The sequence below is a fragment of the Hyperolius riggenbachi genome, chromosome 1, assembly GCF_040937935.1.
Source record: "Hyperolius riggenbachi isolate aHypRig1 chromosome 1, aHypRig1.pri, whole genome shotgun sequence".
In the NCBI taxonomy this organism is placed as follows: Eukaryota; Metazoa; Chordata; class Amphibia; order Anura; family Hyperoliidae; genus Hyperolius; species Hyperolius riggenbachi.
The window spans coordinates 537,210,597-537,236,010 of record NC_090646.1 but is presented as its reverse complement, the minus strand read 5'-3'; the positions used below and the strand labels follow the sequence as shown (position 1 = coordinate 537,236,010).

The 25,414-nt window shown below is 42.4% G+C and overlaps 1 protein-coding gene across 8 annotated transcripts in view; it reads right to left on the bottom strand.

The window, feature by feature from the left end:
• The window catches only part of MARCHF3 (membrane associated ring-CH-type finger 3), a 323,022-nt gene that overhangs the window by 78,942 nt on the left and 218,666 nt on the right, over positions 1-25,414 (bottom strand). For all 8 annotated transcript variants that reach the window (XM_068271655.1, XM_068271654.1, XM_068271658.1 and 5 more), the window contains one exon: positions 6,986-7,190. In XM_068271655.1, coding sequence (XP_068127756.1) covers positions 6,986-7,190 — 205 coding nt within the window. The remainder of the gene's footprint in view (positions 1-6,985; positions 7,191-25,414) is intronic.

Sequence of the window (25,414 nt, the reverse complement as noted above, 5' to 3'; positions counted from 1 at the left end):
GAATTTCCCTTTGTCGCCAGCTTCAAAACAGAGGAAAAAAAACATAAAAATATGCTAATTTTCGGGCGTCACCTGGCATCTGAATTTCCGTTTTGAACCTGGCTTGCCGATATTTTCAATTAAAGCTCCCGATTTGTACAGAAGCCGCATGCACCCGATTTGCCTGATACACAGGTCTCCATGCAAGCTAAGTAGGAGAGGGCAATAATAAACAACTAGCTCCAAACGTTTAATCTCTTAGTTGGTTGCTAGCATATCCTTCACTTTTGGTTCACACACAAGTTGTCTCTTCCTTCCTAGGAAAGCTTTCCTTACATAATGTCTGCCTATACGCAGCTCCTGCACAAGGCAAGACACAGCAGTGTTTACATACATACATTTCTTACATTTAATAGCCTCTACCAAAGACATTCTGTGAGTCTGGGTAGAGTTTTTCTTTAATGACATTATTCTTTTTAAATGACTGAACTATATGAACTAGATCTTTTTTTTTTTTTTTTTGTAGACACCAGTATTGTATAACATGTGTTTTCCATTTTGTTGTTCAACCATAACTCCCACCATACTCTGAAAGTCAGCCAGGATTATTCATAAAATGCAGGGTTTATTTATTTGCTGATTGAAAACATGACACGCATTTCAATACAAAAATAGTGCTCAAAGCATTTCAAGAAAAATCACATATGCGCATTACTTACTTGCCAATATTTAGCTAGGAGGTTCTGAAGATGCTTTGAGCAGAAGATGTAATTACTGAATGTGTAAGCCTTGCCAAAATGGTTTTTTTTTTGGTTGTGTTTTGTTACAGATAAAGCAAGGAAGACTGGAATCTGTGTTTTTATTGCTGTCTGTGTCCCTCCTGAGGAGACTGACGCTCGCTTTCTGTCCAAATAACAGTTTGCACAGGATAGAGGGCTGTAGGGCCTGATGCACTAAACTCTGGTAAAGCTGCTGTGCGCAGAACGCACACGATAATTGTACAGTTACTAGCGTAGGGGGAGCACCAGCCATTATCCCATTTAGCGCCACACACGTTAACGAGGGAACGTGCGCAAGGCTCTGGTAATGCGTGTTACCATAGCAAAGCTCGTATTACTGTGGTTACGCACGTGGCACTGATGGGTTAAGGGCCGGTGCTCCCCATGCGCTTATTAAGGTAAAATTGCCAATGGACTACCTGCGCACAGCAACAGACCCAAAGTGACTTAAAAAACAGTCAAATTAGTGCATGCAGACAGAACATGTCAATTTAGCCAGGAGTAACGCAAAGTACGCGAATAACATAATGCGTCTTGAACAAATAATGTACGCATTGTGTGTATAACGCGAGTTATGCAAACTATGTAATGTAGCTTGTGTAACCTCCAGTAAAATTTACCCTTAACAAATATCTATGTGCCAAAGGGTGCTTGAGAGGATGTTATGCAGAGTAGTGACTGCCTAGCAAACACCGCCTTTCATAAAGGGGTACATGCTGTAATATTGTAGACAAAATCTGGTGTAGTGGACAGCACCTTCACTTTACAGCACTAGAATTTCAGCCCAGACACTATCTGTTTGTAGTTTAAAACAGGGGGTAGAGGTGCCCAATGCATACAAGATAGGCTAATAAGGCTGTTGATGTTACAGAGAGGTAATCTTACCTCTCTTGAAGAATTTGGAACAGCCTATTGAAAAAAAGGTATTTTATTTGAGCACATAAAATTGACAACGCGTTTCGCAGGCGCTTGCTCACTTTCTCAGGCCAGTGAAAAAACAGTTGCCTTAACTGCTATTTGTAACGATTGTGGAACTATCTCCGTGGTCAGCGCACAAGATGTGCGCTGACACTGCGGAAGTCCTCCACAAGCGTGTAAAACGACAGAACCCAGCTTTGGTGCAATGCACCTGTAGAGAGAAAGTGAGCACAGAGACAGAATGTATGTGTGAACACACAACAGCGGAAACGAAGTGGGAACGCAATCGCAAGAGTGGCGATTGCCAATAGTGACACAAGACTGAGTTAGACAGAGCACAAGTGTAGCAAGAAAGACACAGCAAATAACAATGATCAGAACGCCAAGGAAAATAACAAATGCTAGCTAAACACGAACTCCACACTCATTCGCAACAGAGAATGCGTTTAAGACACGATCACCGCGCGTTAGGCGCCCAGTGATAAGCGTGCCTCCCTAACTAACCAATGTAACACAAACACGAAATAGAGACCACGAACGCTTGCTAAATGGTTACCTCACCGAGCCTACAGCAAGCGTCCGTACCAGACAAGACAGACAGAAGGAGTAGCCAGCAGCAACCGCAGCTCTGGCCTACACTCCCAGACAGAGCACAGAAGGAACCACCGCCACTACCGCTAGAGCGGATGCGATCCAGACAGACAAACAGATGGAGCAACCAGTAGCAACTGCTGCTCTGGCTTGCACCCCTAAGACGGAGTACAGAAGGAACCACCGCCCCTACTGCTAGGGCGAATGCGATCCAGACAGACAAACAGATGGAGCAACCAGTTGCAACTGCTGCTCTGGCTTGCACCCCTACAGACAGAACGATTTCCTGTCGACCGCCGCTGGCGACAAGACAATCGCAACAGATAGACAGTACAAGGCAAAACAGATAATACAACCTGACTACGCTAGAAGGGATGCCTAGTGCAGTCCCAAGGAATTACTCTAAGATAATCTTAGCAAACAATAGCAAAGGCTGATACTCCAGGTGAGTTAGCAGGAACAAACCATCATGACCAGCAAGGAATTCTGGGAGCAAAAGGTATTTATACTGCAAGCCATCAAAGGAAGCAGCTAAGAAATTTGCATGACAAGTGTATGCAAATTCCTCACCAGCAGAGCAACTCTGAAATTTGCAAAGTGAAGACAGGTCTCTTTTCCAGAGACCTGCAGCACTCAGACCTAAAAAATGGTCAAACAGCTGTCCGCTTGTGCAGACAGCTGAACAGATCATTACACTATTGTTGTGTAGCTAGCATAAGCACCTCTATCTAAGCTATCTGTTTGTATGTTCTCTTCACGTTTGTGTGGGTTTCCTCCAGGTATTTTGGTTTTCTCCCACACCCCAAAAGCATATTGACAGGCTACCTGATTCCCACAAAAACTCGGATTAGACTGAGATATATTAGGGAGAAAACTGTGGTTTGCTCTTAGTGACATGACTATATATACTCTGTAAAAGTGCTGTGAAGATGTCAGCGCTATATAAATGCATAATAATAATAATAATAATAATAATAGTGAGCAGGATAAAATCCTCTGCCCACTCATTCATCAGACTGCATTACGTCAATAAATGACTAATGATAGATCAGACTTTCCTCTTTTTTATCATTAGTAACAGTGAAGATGTGTGAAAACACTTAACAGCCCAACAGCACATTACAGTGGTGTGTTTTTTTTTATTATTATAAAAGGCCATTTATTACTTTGTAAATGGATCAAAGTTTTCTTTGTGAAAGGCTAGCACTTGCTGTAAATACAAAAAGGACAGATACATTGCTTGTGTATAGACTGGCCACCTGAGCCTAGTTCAGGGCACACTAGCACACTGCAGGAGACGGCAGTCACAGCCTGGGTGCTCCTGACCATTGTATGCTCGTCAGATGTGAAGTCCTGACCTCGTGTGGTGGGCCTTCAGTGTTCTTAAATTCTGGAGAACGATAAATCAGGCCCTATGCATCTGTCTTTCTGCACGATGTGTGAGTGGAGAGAGACATTTAAATGTAACATTCAAAGTGGAAAGATGCACCGGACACACAAGTACAGTATATACCGGTAATCATCAGTGGAAATAAAATACAAGATTATCTGTTGATTACGTGATTAAAAGGTAATACTTATCGGATTACAGGGAAGGACTGGCCAGGGGGAAGGGGGGAGATTTCCCCCCAGGCTGCCTCTCATTTAATGATTTAGGGTTAGCTGATCCACCAACCGCTTCATAATTATTATCCAATCGGGTGACAATCTGTGCCACCACAAGCATGTCCATATAACAATTTGACTTACTTTGGGTGGAAAGTAGTTGAATGTATCGATGTGCCGATGTGGTCATGAAGTGCGATAATAGCAAACTATGAATGCGATGGAAACCCCAGCCGTTGTCCCTCAAAATGTATTATGTGCCCCACGGTGCATGTGCATTTATACTTTACCTGTCATGCTGTTACTTGAGTATCCTTGCTGCATTGGCGACCCACATGACTACCGGTATATAGCACTTGGGGTGCGTGTGACGTTATTTGGGCTGGGGTTGCTGTAAAACTGGGCCTCTAGTTTGTGCTTTCCCTCCAGGCCAAAAGGTCCCAGTCCTTCCCTGTCGGATTAGCCTGCTTTTTGCCACTTTAGGCAAAACACCCACCACTACTGAAAGGCCCACTTGGGGAAAAACGCATTGTTTGCGATCCATGTTCGAGTTTAATTTCACGATTTTAAATCAGACAGCTCTCTGCTTTTTCTCTTCATGACGCGTATTCACAACATGAAGCGCAAGGGAAAGCGCTAAGTCAAGCGTTCTCCCTGCCTAAATAACTGTTGACAGAATAAAAGGCACATTTAAAAGAATTCAAATTTTCAAACTTCCCTGAGCAACAAACATAACAGATGAAAGCAGACCTGAACTCACAATTTCTTCTCTTCTCTAAAAGAAAAGCAACAGCATAATAACCTTTAAAAAAACATTTCTTTGTGACAGCTGATACAAATCCTGCAATAAATCTGCAGTGTGTCTACTTCCTGCTTTCTTGGAAGTAGACATATGGTTAACATCCTGTGTTTACCAATTAGCTGCTCTGCCGAGGCAGCCAGCTGACGCAGCTGAGAGATGAAATGATAGTGATTAGTCACAGATGAGGGGGAATTAGATATACAAGGTGCATTTCTCTATGTTTTCCTTCTGTCCTGTGCAAGAGTTCAGGTCCATTTTAAATAGTCTTTCTTACAACCTGTAAGCTAAGTACCAGTCTCAATCTGGTCTTACAACCAAAACAACTGTCCCATTAACAAAAATAAAAAAGTTAAACATCTATATTTGCAGATGAAAGTAAACATTGAAAAGAAGCATGAATTGCCAAATCTGATTTGTTGCTTTCAGCTAAATAAACACCAAAGTAAGATCTGTCTCCCCCTTGATGTTTGTGTTTGGTTAGTGCATACCACCTGTTTGAAAGTCCCAGCACTGATTTATACCAGTAATGAAATACAGGCCTGCTGTATGAGGCGCCTCCCATGTGAGTTGGTAAATACCAGACAAGCACTTACATCAAGCTACTTTTCAGGCCCAGTATTAGCATACAATTATAGTACATGCAGAGCCAGCCCAGAAATCTGAAATTCTCTGTAAACAACTAGAGATTAATGCTGGGAATACACAGTTCGTTTTTTAGGTGATTAGATGGTTCGATAGCTAATTTCCGACATGTCTGATCTCCCTTTCGATTCTTTCACCGCTCGATTTCTGATAGAACTGAATAGAAAAAGATAAAAAAAAACAAGCGGAAGATAACAGAATAGACTGCAGAATCGAGTGGCAACAACGATCAAGAGGAGAAACGCACGGCAGAAACGAACCATGTACTCCCAGCAGAAGTAAAGATCAGCCAGAAGAACCATACAGGCCCGGTGCACACCAAAAACCGCTAGCAGATCCGCAAAATGCTAGCAGATTTTGAAACGCTTTTTCTACTTTTTCTGTAGCATTTCAGCTAGCATTTTGCGGTTTTGTGAAGCGTTTTTGGTGTAGTAGATTTCATGTATTGTTACAGTAAAGCTGTTACTGAACAGCTACTGTAACAAAAAACGCCTGGCAAACCGCTCTGAACTGCCGCTTTTCAGAGCGGTTTGCGTTTTTCCTATACTTAACATTAGAGGTAGAAACGCCTCCGCAATCCAAAATCTGCAGCAGCCCGGGAGTATGCGTTTCTGCAAAACACCTCCCGCTCTGGTGTGCACCAGCTCATTGACATACATTACCCAAGCGTATCCGCAGCCGCAAGCGGATCGCAAACCGCAGCAGAACCGCTCTGGTGTGCACTAGGCCACAGTATGAAGCCAGTTGACATTTTTATTGCATAGGGTAAACTGATAGGTGAGTTCTCACTGCTATAGGCAACACCCAGGGCCGGTTCTCTCATGAAGCAAGGTGAAATTACAGGGGCAGCATTTTTGTACTGTGTTTACACTGAACAGGATGCAGTCAGAGTAGGAGGAGAAGCGAGAGGAGAGTGAGGTGAAGAGGTCATCATTGGGGAAAAGCAGCATGTTGTGCTGTGTGAGAAGTCTGACAGTGAGTGAGGAGGGGAGAGGCAGGAGTGCAGCAGCGTTTCATTTGACTTGCACAGCAGAAGGAAGGAGGTGGCACTGCTGTACTAACTGAGGAGGAATGGAGGGCGGCCGACTGGCTGGGGTGAGCAGTTTGTCACAGACTCACAGCCAGCCAGTTTGCTATTGTGTTGAGCTGCACACATGTCATGTGAGATTCATTAAATGAAGCAGAGTAAATTGTTGGTTGCTGTGCATTTATTCAAATCACAAGTTTGCGTCAGGCAGCAAAAAGTCTGAACCGGTCCTGGCAACACCTCATCTTTGCACTTCTCTCGAGTGATTATACCCGCTCTATCATTCTGTACTGCTGAGTAACCTCAGGAACCCATCGCCTGCAGAGAGCCAATTAACAGTCCTCACTCATCTTTCGCTTTCACATAGTGATTTGCCAATTCCAACACAGCTACACATTTTATCTGTTATGCATCTGCATCGCTATGACAGGACTGGCCTTTTGTTGGCCTTTGGCTGCAATATAAATAATACATTCTCCACACAACGGTGAAATGCCAGAAACCTGTGTATTTATGTGCATTTCATTCCAGCATCCTGTAGCTGTAACAGCTGTGCTGACAGAACAGAAGAGCAGTGTCATATGTCTGATCATATCAAGTATACGTAACTGAGGAGCCAAAAGCAGTGCATTACTGACTGACCTCTACTAATGGTCTAGGCTTGCGTTCCACAGAGAACCTGTAGTGGCAGAGTTCACAGTAGCTGGTGTTGGACGATGAAAGCCAGTGCTCCAGGCAGCTGCGGTGTATTGTCCCTAGCGTTCCAGTACATTCACACGGAGAAAGAAGGTCTTCTTGGTTGCTTCCTTCATGGCATATTCTGCACATTGGCCGGTCATTAAAAGTGCTGGAAGATAAGCAAGATGTTTCTACGTCAAATGAATATAAATCTTAGAGTGCATATGTAACTGAGAAGTTTTAAATCAGGATGAAAGCAAGCCTGAGGCCTGGAAACCACTAGAGCGCATTTTTGAGCGTTTAGGGAGCGCTTTAAATTGCTAGCGATTTCCCTAAACGCTCTGCTAATGTAAATAAATGTAGCAAATTCCACAGTAGCGATTGTGATTAGCAAAATCGCAATCGCAGGACATGCAGCATTTTGGGAGCATGTGCACTTCAATGTAAAGTATATAAGCGCTGGCAAATCGCTCATGAACCGCTACACATAGCGATTTGTGTGCGATTTTAAATTAGTGCAAACTGTAAAAAAAAATTATAATAATTTGAAAGGATCAATCAGAATTAAAATTGCTAATTGCAAATTGCTATCACAATCGCTGGCAAAAATCGTACACTTTTTTAAATCGCTACCAAAATCACCATAAACCGCTTATGAAATCGCTTACAAAATGCTAATTAACCTCCCTCGGCGGTAAGCCCGACACAGTGTCAGGCTAGCCGCGGCAGGGGATCGCATGGCCCCGGGAGGATTTTTTAAAATAAAAACTGTTCAATATTCTTCAGCTAGTACTTGGCTAGCTACCTATGCCCCCCAAGTGCCTCCGCTATCCCCCAATCCCCGCCGCAATACATACCCCCCAGGGATCCCATGATGGCGCAGCCTTCCGATCAGCTCCAGGCTTCGCTATGGGGAGGATCGGGACTGCGCATGACGTCATGTCCGATCATCGCCATAGCGACGACTGAAGCTAATTGGGAAGCTGCGGTTCTCGCGGGATCCCAGACGGGTGAGTGTTGCCGGCGGCGATTGGGGGGGTGCAGATAGATGCCGGAGGACTTGGGGGACACAGGTAGCTAGCCTAGTGCTAGCTACGAAGGAAAAAACAACTTTTATTGTAAAAATCCCTCCCGCGGACGCAGCCTCATAAACTGCGTACCGCCAGGGAGGTTAAAAACGCTAGTGATTGCGATACGCTTTGCGATTTGTAGTGGGTTCCAGGACTGAGGCGGAAAAAAAAAATATGATATAATGAATTATATGTGTAGTATGGATAATAAATAGAACATTAGTAGCAAAGAAAAGAGTCTCTTATTTTTATTTTCAGTTATATGGCTTTTTTTTTTTTTTTTAAATAACATTGCTTCATTCTGTCATATTTGCAGTTTACAAACCTTATCTCAGGCTGTCTCCCACTGTTTCTCACTGTTTCGTGGTTAAGTGGTTCAGAAAACAGGACTATTTTCGACCCAATCTGGGTTGGAGAGCTCAGAGAAGCTCTTTTGCATAAAGAACAACCGAAGTTTTTCAACAACTCTTTCTGTACTGGAAAACAATATGAGACTCTTTTCTTTGCTACTTATAGGATACCCGAGGTGACATGTGACATGATGAGCTAGGCATGTGTATGTACAGTGCCAAGCACACAAATAACTATGCTGTGTTTCTTTTTTTCTTTCTCTACCTGAAAGAGTTAAACATCAGGTATGTAAGTGGCTGACTCAGGGTGCATACACACATCAGACTATAGTCTTTGGAAAGTGAAAGATCACAGACCAATCTTACCCCATTCAATATAGTATGAGAGCCATACCTACACAGTCTATTCTATGGAGCTGAACTCCCCATCAGAAAAAAAATCTTTGCAAGATGCTGCACATACAGATGCTGTACAGACACAAAAGATCAGTATCTGCAAAAGATCTGTTCCTGCAAATTGCATTCATAGTCTATGGGATCTGCAGATCATCATACACACCTTGTTTGCAGATCAGACAATCATGATCTGCAGATGATTGTCTGTTAAACAAGGTGTGTATGATGATCTGCAGATCCCATAGACTATGAATGCAATTTGCAGGAACGGATCTTTGCCAGGGACAGATCTTTTGCAGATATTGATCTTTTGTGTCTGTACAGCATCTGTGTGTGCAGCATCTTGCAAAGATTTTTTTCTGATGGGGAGTTCAGCTCCATAGAAAAGACTGTGTAGTTATGGCTCTCATACTACATGAAGGGTGGTAAGATTGGTCTGTGATCTTTCATTTTCCAAAGACTATGGTCTGATGTGTGTATGCACCCTCAGTCCTGACTCAAACAGGACTGATAAGAAATTCCAACTGTAAAACACTTTCCTAGCAGAAAATGGCTTCTGAGAGCAGGAAAGAGATAAAAAGGTTCAACAGTTCATAGATTTTAGCTCTGGCATACTTCAATGAATGTGTCATTTAGCAAAAACAATAAAACAGTAAAAACTTAAAAAGTAGATTTAAACATAAACTAAAACTGTGGAATATCCTAAAAAGTCATTTTTAGGAGAAGGAAGACAGATACAATCATTAGTTTATTTTTGAGTGTCCTTGGGTGTCCTTCAAAGCTAATGTAACCCCAGTTTAAAAAAAAAAAGGCAGATACTCACCTAAGGAGAGGGAAAGCTCGGTCCTAATGAGCCATCCCTCTCCTGTCCCTGTGCCCCCGGTGCTGCGCTGGCTCCTCCGTTCTCATCCCACGCCGAGGGGACTTCGGAAGTCTTCGGGAGCCAAGTTCTCCCGAAGACAGGCGGCGCAAACGCGCATGCGCAGTGTAGAGCGGCAAGTCTTCGGGAGCACTCGGGCTCCCAAAGCATTTCCGAAGCCTCCCTTCGGCCGGGAGACAGCGGTATCTGACCAAAACGGTCGAATACTGCTACAGGGGAGCAAGGACAGCAGCGGGCACCGGGAGAGGAGAGGGAATGCTCTATGGGACCCAGAGCCTCCCTCGGTACTTATCCGTTAGCCGGGCGCATCCTCTAGGTGGCGACAAAACTCCACCAGAGTTACATCTTTCCCTACTATCCATGTCGGCCTGGAGGGGGAATAGTAATTAGCGCCACCTGCCGGATGCGCCCGGCTAACGGATAAGTACCCCTCCCTCTCCTTAGGTGAGTATCTGACTTTTTATTTTTTAAAAACCGGTTCCCATTAGCTTTAAGTTCTATTTCTCAGCTATACTGCACAAACAATTCATTATATCATACGTTTATATTTGCTTCAGGTTTGCTATTTCAATAGGGATGGTCAATGAGATGCATATAATCCCATGCAGGATTATGTATACTTGATGCAAGATTATGTACATTTCGCATGCAAATTTATGCAGCTTGAAAATGGAACATCAAATTCCACCCTGGAAGGTTTGGACTTTCAATGTCCTGAATTTGCTGCATCTGCAAAATAAACACCAAAAGAGCCACCTAAGTAACATTGCCTAGGATGTAATCAACTACTGACATCAAAAGAGAAAAGCCATCCATATGGCAAACAACATGTAATCAATGACACGATTATCTCAAACTATCATAGAAATATAATCTTTATTAATGGAGAACAATTCATATAAAAACAATTAAAAACACCAAGTTCAGCACATGTGGACATAATAATACACTGTAATATGAGTAGTAATACATAAATCTCACAATGATCAATACAAAAATATATATCAATAAAGCGAAACCACCCCAATATGTTGGGGTGGTATCGCTCAAACGCCTCAGACCAAACGATCTCCCGTTCCCACCAACCAGCGGCGGCGGTGCCTGTATTTAATGGAGAGTGCGTTTGTACTCTGTCATCCTCTGAAGAAGCAGCGGTCCAGCTGCGATACATGTGAGGGACAGCACAGTGGACGTTTATTTCCTGGGGCGTCTTTCTGGTAAGATAGTCTTCATATTGTATTAGTTTTACGGAGGTGCTGGGCTCCAACTTCCTTGTCCATACAGGTTTATTACACCTAGATTACTACATCATTTCACCTTCAGTGGGTTATTACTCCCCATGTGTGTTTGTTAGGACATTGGTGTTTGTGGCCCAGGTGATTATATCCATATTCTTTCCGTTAGACCCCAGGTGTATATATATTTTTGTATTGATCATTGTGAGATTTATGTATTACTACTCATATTACAGTGTATTATTATGTCCACATGTGCTGAACTTGGTGTTTTTAATTGTTTTTATATGAATTGTTCTCCATTAATAAAGATTATATTTCTATGATAGTTTGAGATAATCGTGTCATTGATTACATGTTGTTTGCCATATGGATGGCTTTTCTCTTTTGATGTCATTTGCTGCATCTGCATACGTATATTATTGAACCTCATTGACCATCCCTACTTTCCAATACAATGAAAGCTAGTTGCACTGTTAGGCACAACTTCTTCAACCCAGTTTCTCAGACTAGCATTACGGTATATTTACATTAATCAAAATACTTTCACCATATCCATTAACTATCATTTATTTTATGTGCTTTTGATATGCAAAGGAAGTTTCACAGCACTGAAGATTACAGAGTTGCCCCAGTTTCCAGCTTGACAAACAGAAGGCTCTTAATATGTACCTGCTTATAGCTGAAAGAGAACCTGTAAAAAAACATGCTGTAGTTGCGTGCATTCAATTATTTTGTGAGTTGCTCATAAATGACACAGGTCATAATCTGATGTGTATTTCTTACATACAAGCTACAACACTCACCACAGTTCATAAGAGACAAAATGTTGAGTGGGTCTCATTAAAGGACAACTGAAGTGAGAAGAATATGGAGGTTTCCATATTTTTTTCCTGTTAAACAATACTAGTTGCCTGGCAGCCTTGCTGGTCTATTTGGCTGCAGTAGTGTTTGAATCACAGCGGAAACAAGCTTGCAGCTAATCTTGTCAGATCTGACAATAATGTCAGAATCACCTGATCTGTTGCATGCTTGTTCAGGGTCTATAGCTAAAAGTATAAGAGGTAGTGGCTCGGCAGGATAGCCAGGCAACTGGTATAGCTTATAAGGAAATAAATATGGCAGCCTCCATATACCTTTCACTTCAGGTGCCCTTTAATTTCTTCATTGCCATTCACTGGCTGAATAATGTAATGGTTAAGGATTCTGCCTTTGACACAGAAAATCTGGGTTCAAATCTTGGCTCTTCCTTTTTAGTAAGTCACCACCTATTCTGCAAAGAATCCTTGGGCAAGACTCCCTAACACTGCCACGCCCAAGTGGCTGCAGCTCAAGCACTTTGAGTTTGCCAGATGAAAAGTGCAATATAAATGTTATTTGTCTTGTCAATGGTACCAGAAGAGCACCAGAAAAGTGCATTCCTAATTAGGGATGGCACTGTCTAGGAGAACTCATGGAAAAGCATGTGATCAGTTTGGTCAGCTAATAGATTTGTAAGGTTCTGATTTGCTGTGATGACTTCCTGGTGTAGCACATAAGCATGACCAACAAATCAGAGCCTTAAAAATCTATCAGCTGATCAAACTGATCACATGCTTCTCCATGGGGTTGATTCACTAACCGGCGCCGGAGTGAAAAGCCACATAGTGTGCCTTATCAAAGTTAAGGGGCCTTATCAGAATTAAGGGGCCTTATCAGAATTAGGCCTCTTGCACATTGCAAGCGATTCAGATTCAGATTCCGCTTTTTAATCAGTTTTTACATCCGATTCAAATTCCGATTTGCAGTGTGCAGGGAGCAAACTGCAAATCTGAATCTGAATCGGATGTAAAAACCGATTAAAAAGCGGAATCTGAATTAGAATCGCTTGCAGTGTGCAAGAGGCCTTAAGGGGCCTTATCGAAGTAGCATAGCGAGCGCTACGAACATATGCCTGCTAATTGGCAATGACGAGAGCTCCACTCATCCTACCCTCCCCATTGTGTGTATATCTGTCTGTATGGAGCTTAGACTTACAATGTTAGTAGTGATTGGTGTACTTAGTGCTGGCGCAGCGCATCTAATGCCAAATACTTAAGGCTGCTTTGATAAGGCCCTTTAACTCTGATAAGGCCCCTTAACTCTCATAAGGCCCCTCATCACTGATAAGGCACGTTATTAGTGAATCAAGGCCTTATGCTGGGGATACACGGTACGTTTCTGCACCGTGTATCGACCAGCTGATAATATTCAGCTGGCCCGATCATGCCGCTCGACCAGTGGGCGCTCGATTCCCGCCGCGGACAATGGCAGGGAATCGAGCGGCTGATAGGGACCGCCGGCAGGGACGAGCGGCAATCGATCCGCACGCACGCGCAGACGAGCGGGAACGCGGCTGGGGTCGATCCGGCGGCTAATCGAGCCGCCGGTCGACCCGTCTATGCCCACCTTTAGTGCCCTGGTTTGCGCCCACAAACTGTTAAGGCTCACTAACTGGCTTAGCGCCGGTTAGTGAATTAAGCCCCATGAGTTCTCCTAGACAGGGCTGTTCCTAATACCATTGATTTTCCTCATGAAAGATCAGGCTACAGACACGTGTGCTGGTCTTGGCTGAGCATGTTCTTTCCTATGAAGAGCAGCAGGAGGCCTCTTGTGACACATTATTGCAGGGAATATAAAAGCATTTAGCTGGGAGAAAATAATTTTTATGAGAATTATCTGCCAAAGAAGTGTCAAAGATGGGAGGACAGGAAAAGATGCCTGCAGGCATGTAACTATCTCTCAACATGACCATAAATGGATGAGTCGCATGACAGCCATTGAATTTCTCTATGTAGCTCACAGTAAACTTGTTCTCGGTAAGATGAAACAAATCCTCTGCCAGGGAAATTCTCTAAAATTATTCTGTACTTAATAACGTTTCCTGAAGTTGGTGAATTTGGACACATATTAACAATAACATACTAGTGCCCAAAGCTATCATTGTGCAGTGCATGATTCAGGTCCTGCGGTATCTACTATTTGTTACCCTCATGGGCCTAGGAACAGAAACAGAACAATGGTTGATCATGGTTAGGCATAGTTAGGAAGAGGTAGAATTAGAAGATAGGGTATGGAGGGTTTTGCTTTGATTCTCATGGTTAAATGGTTAAAATGCAGGAAGGGGGTAAGGTTTAAAGGGAACCTAAACTGAGAAGGATATGGATTTTTCCTTTTAAAATAATACCGGTTGCCTGACTCTCCTGCTGATCCTGTGTCTCCAATACTTTAGCCACAGCCCCTGAACAGGCATGCAGATCAGGTGCTCTAACTGAAGTCAGACTGGATTAGCTGCATGCTTGTTTTAGGTGTGTGATTCGGCCACAACTGCAATCAAAGAGATCATCAGGAAAGTCAGGCAACTGGTATTGTTTAAAAGGAAACATCCATATACCTCTCAGTTTAGGTTCCCTTTAAAGTGAACCTTAAGCCAGAAAAAAAAATGAGTTTTACTCACCTGGGGCTTCTACCAGCCCCCTGCAGCAGTCCTGTGCCCTCGTAGTCACTCACTAATTCTCTGGTCCTCTGCTGCCAGCCAGTTTCGTTTTTGCCGACAGGCCCGTCAGGACTGGCCATGCGTAGCTTTTTCCGCATTCCCGACTAATTAGCGCTATTGCGGGCCGCAACGCGTACAAAAATACGCGTTGTCGCATATTATCTGACAGGTGCTGTGCAGTGTAATATGCATTGCAGGCTCCACTGCTGCATGTGTGCAGATGTGCCGCATCCATGAAATGAATGGCAACGCATTTGCTTTCCAAAAAAAACGGTGCAGGGTTGTATTGTACTGCAGTGCACTAAAATGCATCTGACGTGGGTTAATTTCCAGGTGGGAGCATGAATCCCCTTCACCTATCTGTCCGGTGGCCACAGCACTACAATGCAATGCAGAGGGGGCTGCGTCATCCACGGAGCAGTGCTTTTCAGCGCAGGTAGATTTGGGCGCAGCCGGCGCCTCCATAGACTACAATAGGAATCATTCCTATTGCAGCGCTCAGGGAGTAACGTCGGCTCCGCCAGAAAAAGGAGTCGAGGTTGCTTAAAAAACACAATAATTCGGCCTCCAGCAATTGCTGGAAGCCGAATTATATCATTATCCCACTATCCATGGCGGCCTGGAGGGGGAATAGTAATTAAAACGCCCCCGAACTTGTGCAAAAGCAGGATCAGCTATATACCGCTGTATCCTGCGCCCAAGTCTATCGGCGCCGATTTCAAATGTACTCCGTCATCCAGGCCTAAATGTTGCAACAAGCGGATGTATGATAAACATTCTCCAGTGTACAATTCATGTCCAACAAGATCCCCAAAAAAGCACTATGTTTAGCTCAAGTTATTCTCTTCTGAACTAAGAATAAAATGCTCAGAGTTTTAGCAGCTCAGCCAAATGGTATTCTGGTAATTGGGATTTGTTTATTATTTCTCTCCATATATGGTCACAGTTACATGATTTTTTCAGATCCTGTAACACAGCGACTTTGTACACAAGTATCTTTACTGTAAAATTAATGGAAAACAATGTAATACTTTGTTAACTATGACCACCTATTTACTAGCAAAGAACTACCAAAGCAACAAAAAACAACATTCTATTGTACCTCAGGGTAGGAACACACTAGGCAATGCGGGAAAGGTAGCGTTTTGCTACATATGCGCTTGCGCGTTTTCTCTGCGTTTGCGTTTTGCATTTTTTGTTCCGCACATGCATTTTTCTAGCATTTTCTGTGCGTTTTAAAGCATTTGCGATTCGCATATATAAATCATATATGTGTTTTGTATGCTTTTTTTTTTTTTAAATGCATAAAAAACGCACTAAAACGCAATACCTCTGCGTCATCATTGACTTTCATTATGTGCGTTTTAGATGTATTTTGGAAAAATATGCAGCAAGACCAGAGTTTTTAAAACGCACATTGCAGAACGCAAACATATGCGGTTTTCATGTTGCCCATTGACTTGCATTATGTGTGTTTTTGCTGCGTTTTATGCATGTTTACTTAGATCTGCTCCAATGAATAAAACATTTTTTTTCCTTGAACTTGTTCAATGTAAAATGTTTTCTTTCCTCTTTCTTTGGGCTGGTGCACACCGGAGCGGTTCTGGATCGTTTTTTAAAACACTTGCAGGGGGAAAACCGCTTGGCTAATGAAAGTGAATGGGATGGTGCTCAGCAGAGCGGTTCATTTTTTCCACAAACGCAAACTCGGGGGCTGCAGCATCTTTTAGATTTCTGAGGCGTTTCAGCCTCAATGTTAAAGTATAGGAAAGTGGAAAACCGCTCTGAAAAAAACGCTAGATCAGAGCGTTTTTTTCAGGTGTTTTTGTTACAGTAGCTGTTCAGTAACAGCTCTACTGTAACAATATTTGTAATCTGCTACACAAAAACCTCCAAAAAACGCTAGGCATGTTTAGAAAACCAGGCCTCTTGCACACTGCAAGCAATTCCTATTCAGATTCCGCTTTTTAATCAGTTTTTACCTCCGATTCAGATTCAGATTTGCAGTGTGCAAGGAGCAAACTGCAAATCTGAATCTGAATCGGAAGTAAAAACAGATTAAAAAGCGGAATCTGAATCTGAATTGCTTGCAGTGTGCAAGAGGCCTAAACATGTCTAGAATCACACTGAAATCTGCTTAAAAAACCTCTAGCGTTTTGGAGATCTGCTAGAGGTTTTTGGTGTGCACTGGGCCTTTCTCCATCACATGATGAGATTGAGGCCTGGAACCCACTACAAATCACAAATCGCTAGTGCAATCGTTACCATTTTTAAGTAGCATTTTGTAAGCAATTTCATGAGCGTTTTCTGGCGATTTTGGGAGCAATTTTAAAAAGTGTAAGCTTTTTGGCAGCGATTGTGATAGCGATTTGCTATTAGCGAATTTAATTCTGAATGGTCCTTTTAAATTATTTTAAGTTTTCTTACAGTTTGCAGTAATTTAACCACCTTAGCGGTATGGACGAGCTCAGCTCGTCCATTACCGCCAGAGGGTGCCGCTCAGGCCCTGCTGGGCCGATTTACATGAAATAAAGAGCAGCACACGCAGCCGGCACTTTGCCAGCCGCGTGTGCTGCCCGATCGCCGCCGCTCTGCGGCGATCCGCCGCGAGCAGCGGCGAAAGAGGGTCCCCCCAGCCGCCTGAGCCCTGCGCAGCCGGAACAAATAGTTCCGGCCAGCGCTAAGGGCTGGATCGGAGGCGGCAGACGTCAGGACGTCGGCTGACGTCCATGACGTCACTCCGCTCGTCGCTATGGCGACGATCTAAGCAAAACAAGGAAGGCCGCTCATTGCGGCCTTCCTTGTTTATTCTGGGCGCCGGAGGCGATCAGAAGAACGCCTCCGGAGCGCCATCTAGTGGGCTTTCATGCAGCCAACTTTCAGTTGGCTGCATGAAATATTTTTTTTTTTATTTAAAAAAAACCCTCATGCAGCTGCCCTGGCGATCTTAATAGAACGTCAGGGTGGTTAAAATATGTATGTGTAGCGATTCATGAGCGATTTGCCAGCGCTTTAATACTTTACATTGAAGTGCAAACACTCCCAAAATGCTGCATGTCCTGCAATTGTGATTTTGCTAAGCGCAATTGCCACTGTGGAATTTGTTACATTTATTTACATTGGCAGAGCGCTTAGGGAAAATGCTAGTGATTTAAAGCGCTCCCTAAACGCTCAAAAAAGCGCTCTAGTGGGTTCCAGGCCTGAAATCAGCTTTGTAACGCAAGGTTCACATTTATCAATGTGGAAAATTGAACGTTAGCTTTAAAATTTGCATTGGTATGCAAAGTTTTGCATTTGTTTTTTTCAGAATGGCTAATGAAAGTCAATGGGAATTCACATGTGATGTGCAAATTTATGCTGCAAGAAGTAAGTTTTTATCATGTATGCGAAAACACGAAGCTTAAATAAGTGTGATTCTACTTTGATTTCCATTGGATGTGCAGCGAACGCGTTGCCCATATTTCCCTAGTGATCAGTTCACATCTACGCTTTTAAACTGTAAGCTTTTTCCCAATGAACTGCTGCAGGACAACTGATCAGTTAAAACGTATCAGTTTTTCAGCGTTCAGTGAAACCCAGCCCTTAGACATGCGTAGTGTGCTTGCTTTTTTCATCTCATGCCATAATCCTCAGATACAGGTACTTGAAGATAGGTATGTCCCCTATTGTACAAACCAGTTTTCTTTTAAAGCAGCAGGGACAGCCATACTATCCCAGGAAAAAAAACACATATATAAATAGATAAATACTTGTTCTACTTAAATAACATCTGTATTGTACTGTCCACATTTTATTTCAGTGAATTTTATATAGTAAATAAAGAGAAAACTCTTCCAGGCATTTTCCATCTTTACTGCCTCTGACTGAAGCCAATCCTGATGTAATTTCCTCCCTTACTCTGTATTTCTCCTGCCTTAAACGGTGTCTAAATTGCCAAACGGAACTGTCATATCTAGCTAGCTTTTATAAACACATGTGAGCACTGCACAGATGGTAATTCAGTAGCTTCTGCAGGGGGGGGGGGGTGAGGTGCATTTCCCTTCTCAGCCTCCTGTCACACTGAACTGCCTTCAGCTAGTCAGTGAGGAGCAGGAATGTGGGAGGGGAGATAACAAGCTTCGCCCTCCCCAGCAATGTACCAGAATAGAACCAGGCTGACTGAGATAAGATTCATTACAGCAGACACATGTATGAGTATTTTGGAATGCAATGCAGACTGCATGTAGACTATATAATAAACACAGAGCAGTGGGTAAATGAAATAGATTTCAAAATCTTTTAATTAGTCGGTGCTTTATAATATCAATTCACTCAGGTCAAATCAAAACTTTTAAAGACAAATGTGGACAAAGACTCTTTCCGTCTATTTCCCATCAGAATGTGGCCATATCTCAAGAATGAGCCATTGCTTCAGGATCAGGACTGCAGCCACACTAAAATGTCAAATCACAGTTCTATACAATAGGTGTGACAGTTCCTCTAAATATGCTGGGAATACACGCATAAGTTTCCCATGTAATGATTGTTAGTTAAGGTCAACATGTGACATTTGCATTTCGGAAAACTCATGCAAAATTTTAAAACCTCGCGGAAACGGGGCCTAAGTGACCGTAACAAAATTACTCTTGCAATTTTGTAAAGGAACACATTATTTCCCTTAAAACACTGCAAACGTCAACTTTAAGACTATACACTGTAATTTATTGAGCAAAGGAAATATCAATTTTCCATGTGTTCTATGATAGTTCAATTAGAATATGCCTGTGTTTATCATTACAAAGCCAAAATACGTTTCCATTTGTTTTAAAGCATTACTCTACAACAGTGGCGTACCTAGGGAATTTGGCACCTGGTGCTGATTATTTACAGACACCCCCCCCCCCCCCCCCCCAAAAAAAAAAAAATGATGGGAGGGTTGACAGGTTGGGGCACCGAACATGTCTCTGCAAATTTGGGGGGATTTGGGGGGAAAAGGAGTCGTCAGGATGTGGACGGAGCTAACTGTTATGAAACTCTGTACAGTGATGCAGAAGATGTCAGTGCTATATACAGTAAATACACAATAATAATACGGTAGGACATTAGACTATGACTTTGGTATGATTAGATTGTGAACTACTCTAAATAATCAATAGTCCAGGGCACACTGGTATTACAGCAGCCAGTGCACATGGCTACTAATGATAGGCAACTTTTGAAGCACTAAACACATCCTGCCACTTCCTCCTGCTAATGTCCCAGGTGCAGCACAACAATCATTCTCTCTACTCTCCCTGCTGCTCTGCCCATTCACTCACTGCAGGCTGTGTGTAGAGAGTGAGGAGACACAGGACAGGAAGGGGAACTACATCTAGTGCTGGAAGCAGTACAGTCCCCTGCACTGCCTGCTGCTATTTTCCTGAATGTTGCCCAAACTATGAGAAAAGGTCCAAGGTGGACGAACACAGTGGCTGATTACCACAGCGGCACCCCTAGCCATGGCTACACCCAGTGCTGTGAGCACCTGCAGCCCTATGGTAGGTATGCCACTGCTGTGCAATCTGAATACATACTGTATTTACATTAGGCTCCACCGATGAACATTACACATTATTAGTTAATTAGCGTAGAGAATATTTTTGAATATCTCCTTTGTAGATCACGTGACATGCAATACAAAACTGCACATACTGTAGATCAGATCTGCTTGGGATCCCAATTTGGGTGAGCCTGGATTCACTGAATGATCTTTGTCATTAGCTTTCAGATCATACCTCATGCTGCAGGTGTGGACAACTGGGCTACTTTCTCCAGGAAGTGGCCAATACCTCTGGCTTGTGATTGCAAAGCTGAAAGACTTCACTGCTACACTCCTACCCAGTAAGGATATGTCACCTTAGGGCCACTGTGGTCAGATCATTTTCTAAAACCAAAGTTTAGTTCAAACTGAAGAAAAGGGTCTTCAAACCGCACTTGACTTGCAGTCAATCTCCTGTGAAACAAATGTTAAAAAGACAACTGATCTGAAGTGAAAGGTCTGTGTACACGAACCCTTGCTGGCCTGGAGACCTGTAGAAAGAGTGGCTTTTTTTCCTTTTTGACAGCAAGAGCTGACTTTAGACAGAACTGGTCCTAAGAAGACTTTGACACTGACATCACAGTTATATGCCTGGGTTGTTTTGAAGGCATAAGATTATGACTGCACTGTAAGCCCAGGCCTGCGGAGTGACAAAATCCCTAAACAGAAGTACATGAATAAGGAAGGCTCTTCAAAGCAGTTGATCTATACATTTGCCATTCTGAAGGGTCCCAATAATTATACAATCTTGATTTTACAATCGTACCACTTCTATGTAATACAGGGGACCACTTAAGTATCTTTTTAAAGTGGAACCAAATTAAAAATACAAGATTTCAGAAATAATCTATTTTCTAAATTATAATAATACATCGCAGCCTTTTTTCAGCTGCATGATGACAAATATAAACAATTTTACATTTATTGTAGGAACCCCTCCCTTCCTTCCATATTGCCGGGACAGAATCCGGCAAACTGCTGGAGTAGGTGGTGTCCAGCAAAGGAGGAATTGCTAATGGCTGCCATCTGTATAACCCTAGTTATGAAAAGAGAAAGGTGAAAAGCATGCACTGAAATGCTCATAGGCTTGAAGGAGTGTTTATTTATCTTTGTATGTGTCAGAGTGGTGCAACCAAATATTTTGAATTAAAAAGTTGTTTTTGGTTTGGGTCCGCTTGAAAGCAGAACTTCCTCTCTGCTCTAAAAGATACACAACAGCATAATAACCTTTTACGAAAAACATTTCTTTGTTACCACCGATACAAATCCTGAAATACACCTGCACTGTTTCTACTTCCTGCTTCCATGGAAGCAGCCATATTGTTAACATCCTGTGCTTTCAAATGAGCTTATCTTTAGTGGCAGTCAGGTGACACAGATCAAATTACAACTTGTGATTAGACACAAATGAGGGGGAATTAGGCTAAACTGCCTAAATACATACAGGGTGCATTTTTCTATGTTTTCCTTCTGTCCTGTGCATGAGTTCAGGTCCACTTTAAAGTATATATATTTATTTTACCCTTTTACTATATAGACGTAGCAGAGGAGAAGTTGCACACCATTCCTGAGGTGCTGGACCAATATATATATCATAGAACAATCCAGAGTGTCCACACATTCCAGTATAGAACAAATCCTTGTTTATTCAATAATCGTGACACAAATCCATTCGTATAACCAACAAACGTTTTAGGACCATAAGTGATCCCTTTTGTTACGGGTAACAACACAGAATAGTAACAGAGAGCACAAGTATATGACCGATATATAAACCAAACTGTTTGTGCGGACCCTCTGGATTGTTCTTCTACTGTAAAGATTTGGTAAGATAGTAGAATCCAGATTGAATCATTGATGGGCACTTTATCAGAGCAGTCATTAAATACACTTGTGACATACAGTAAGTTTCTCCATCTGGCAAGCACTGGGATAATACAGGGACTACACAGGAGCTCAGGTACTATTTTACAATGCGTACATAAACCTCCTCCATTCTTTTACTATGCCTGTTACTTTTTACTATGCCTGCTGCTTATATTCACTGTAGTATGCTTGGTGCTCCATAACTTTTCCCTGTAAAGGGTGCCCATGGGTGCCACGAGTTCTTACATCCAGCAATATTGCAAACAGTACAAAAATGTAAATCGCCTGGTTTATTCTTTTCCACAAAAAAACAAGCAACAGAAATGAGATTTAAAGGGAACCTAAACTGAGAGGGATATGGATGTTTCCTTTTAAACCATACCAGTTGCCTGGCAGTCCTGCTGGTCTCTTTCACTGCAGTAGTGGTTGAATCACAGACCCAAAACAAGCATGCAGCTAATCCAGTTTGACCTCAGTCAGAGCTCCTGATCTGCATGCTTGTTCAGGGGCTGTGGCTAAAAGTATTAGAGACACAGGATCAGCAGGAGAGTCAGGCAACTGGTATTATTTTAAAAGGAAAAATCCATATCCTTCTTAGTTTAGGTTCCCTTTAAAGGAAGCTTGATTGCAACTGTTTCACATTAAAGCCCTAGTTCATCCCAGTGTCGTTTAATCTTCATGATTTCATGTGGAGGGGGTTTCTTGGCATGTCCTTATTAAGGAATTTCATTTAAAGCAAACCTGAATTGAAAATAAACTAATTAGACCAGTAATTGTATGTGTAGTACTAATGGTAAATAAACTGAAACTAAAAACATGAGACTCCAGGAAATTTTAAAGAGTAACTGTCAGGCTGCAAAAGCTAAGTTAAAGCTCTATTCTCCTGTGTTAAACAGTTTAGAAGGAAGCCAAAAAGGCTATACTGAAGTTAACAATCTCTCTTACTTTGATTTTTGCTGAATAGCAAGCCTCTTTGTTCCCAAACTCCTAAGGAGGCCGGCAGGCCGCATAACAGATACTGCAAAGCATGCTGGGGCTGCTTCTTCTCCCTACTGCACTCCCTTGGTCCTCCCCTTCATTTCCCTATCCCGCCCTAAGGCTGCTTTCACAGTGAGAAGTTACAGGCTCATGTTACAGCAGCTTGTATCTTGCAGCCCAGCTCACAGCACTGAAAAATCAATGTGCTGTTCACAGGGCACATGTTCCATTAGAGTATACTGCACGAGTCGGGTATTGTTCCTAGCCACATGGCTAATTAATATTCACTGCACAGTAGTGTTGTCCGGATCATGAATGATTCGGATCTTTGATCCGGATCTTTTTTGTGAGTCGAATCATCAGGAAGCAGGGTAAGGGAGGATATTACATAACAGTTGGCCTTATACAAGACAGACAAACATGGAACCTGCCATGAGCTGTCAGGAGCATCATTCTCTGCAAATACTATATAAAAATTCTGTGAAATCCAAACATGGACAGTGAAATGCATATGTAATGTAAGTACAGCCAATTTATAGCTACTGATATATGTGTTTTTTTCTCTGCGACCCTATACCTAACAGCTCCTCTTTAAGGGCTGAATTTCTAAGATTTAATTCTAAACAGCAGTCATGACATTGTGATGTTAAATCTGTTTCATGCAGCAGCACACATAATATACTGTACTTTGAACTTTCTTGTTATCAGCAGTGTTTGTCCCTTCAAATAGAAGTGTTTTGGCTTCTGCTAACTTTTTCAGAGTTTTTACTGTAAATAGACTTCTGTTCTACTACCTCACTTGACAAATAAGAGTACTGTTTTTTTAACGCTTAAGGTGGCCACATACCATACAATTTTTTAAATATCTGTTCAATTCAAGAATAGCAATCAATTTTTCTGACTGATTGTAACAATTCAAAAACCTGATCAATGTACCACACACCTATGTTCAATTTTTCCCCAAACATGAATAAAATAATTGAAAGCTCAGAAAATATTGATTGGAACTGTACACGTCAAGTAATTGACAATTCTTCACACTCCATACAATTCTTGATAAAGTTAGTTTGAAATTTCTGAAATGTCCAATCTCCCCCAAAAAATAAAAAATGGGAAATTTGATCGGCTTTATCAATCAAAAACAAAGAAAAGCATTTTCCAGGACAAACGATCGAAATTATCGAATTGGTGAAAAACTAGATCTTTTAATTGTATGGTGTGTGGCCACCTTAAGTCCTCTGCGACCACCTAACGCCATTTGGTGGCCGCAGAGTGGCTCCCCCGGGACCGCCTAGCGCCAATCGGCGTCAAGTCCTGGGGGCGGAGATTAGCAGGGAACACGCGCGTGCATGCGCGATCATTCCCTGCCGGGACATGGAGCGGAGCTGACAGGCTGTTAAAAGAAAACAACTGCTTTTTTTTTTGGGGTACAGCGCTGCGATCTGGGGACAGCTTTGTCACTTAGCTGTCCCCTTGAGTGGAAGGGAAACCAATCCCTCTCATAGGCTGATGCCTATTAGAGGTGATCTCAGTGATTGGGTCTCGGGGGGAGGGAGGGTAGCGGGGAGGGTGAAATATAAATAAAAAAGGCATTTTTTATTAAAAATGTAATAATAATAATAAAATTAATTAAAAAAATAAACAAACATGGCAGCAGCAATCAGATGCCACCAACAGAAATCTCTGCTGGTGGCAAGAAAAGGAGGCAAGATTCATTTGCTAAGTTGTATAGCCCTGCAATAAACTGTTAAAGCTGCAGAGTGCTGAATTGTAAAAAATGGCCTGGTCACTAAGAGGGTGTAAGCCTGTAGTCCTCAAGAGGTTAACTGTTTTTTTTACACTATATGAGTTGCTGTCAGTTGTAACTGAAAGGACAACTGATGTGCAGTCCAGTATCCATGTTTCCCTATGGCCTCTTTCACACTATATGCTAAAATACTGAAGTTATTCCACAATGCACTGTCTGCTGTGGAGGAAAAAAACCCCTATTAAAACGCAACACATAGCAATGCATTACGTGTAAAAAGGCCCTTGCAGTGTAAAAAATAATAAGGCTCCTCAGACAAGTAGGACTTAGTATTATATGTATCATCATGGGGCATATTCAGCAAACTGTTGCCAAGCACAGGCAGCAAATGGTAATTTTACCAGTACTTACCCCAGTGACATAGCACATATTGAGCAAATAGTGTAGCTCACATTACCTAGGGCGTAACATGTGGTATACCAGTAGTTTAGGTGCACTTTGTAATTTTGTGGGTTTTTGTCTCATTGGAGGTATGGTTTTGGATACTGAATTGATATAATAAAGGTAGCTTCATATTTTTACCTTGCAACTGTTGAAGAACTTTCTATTTTTCGACTTCCTGTTGTTAACACCCAGGTCACTGCTTCTTTCCTGTCTTCTCCAGTCAGTCAGTCCCCACCTCCTTTAGTTATGTTGCTACCAAAGAAATACAGTCCAAGCAGCAGAAGAGCTTCTGAAACTGACAACCAACCATCGACTACTGTACAGGCTGTAAGTCTGTAAGGAGTCTTTGAGGAGCA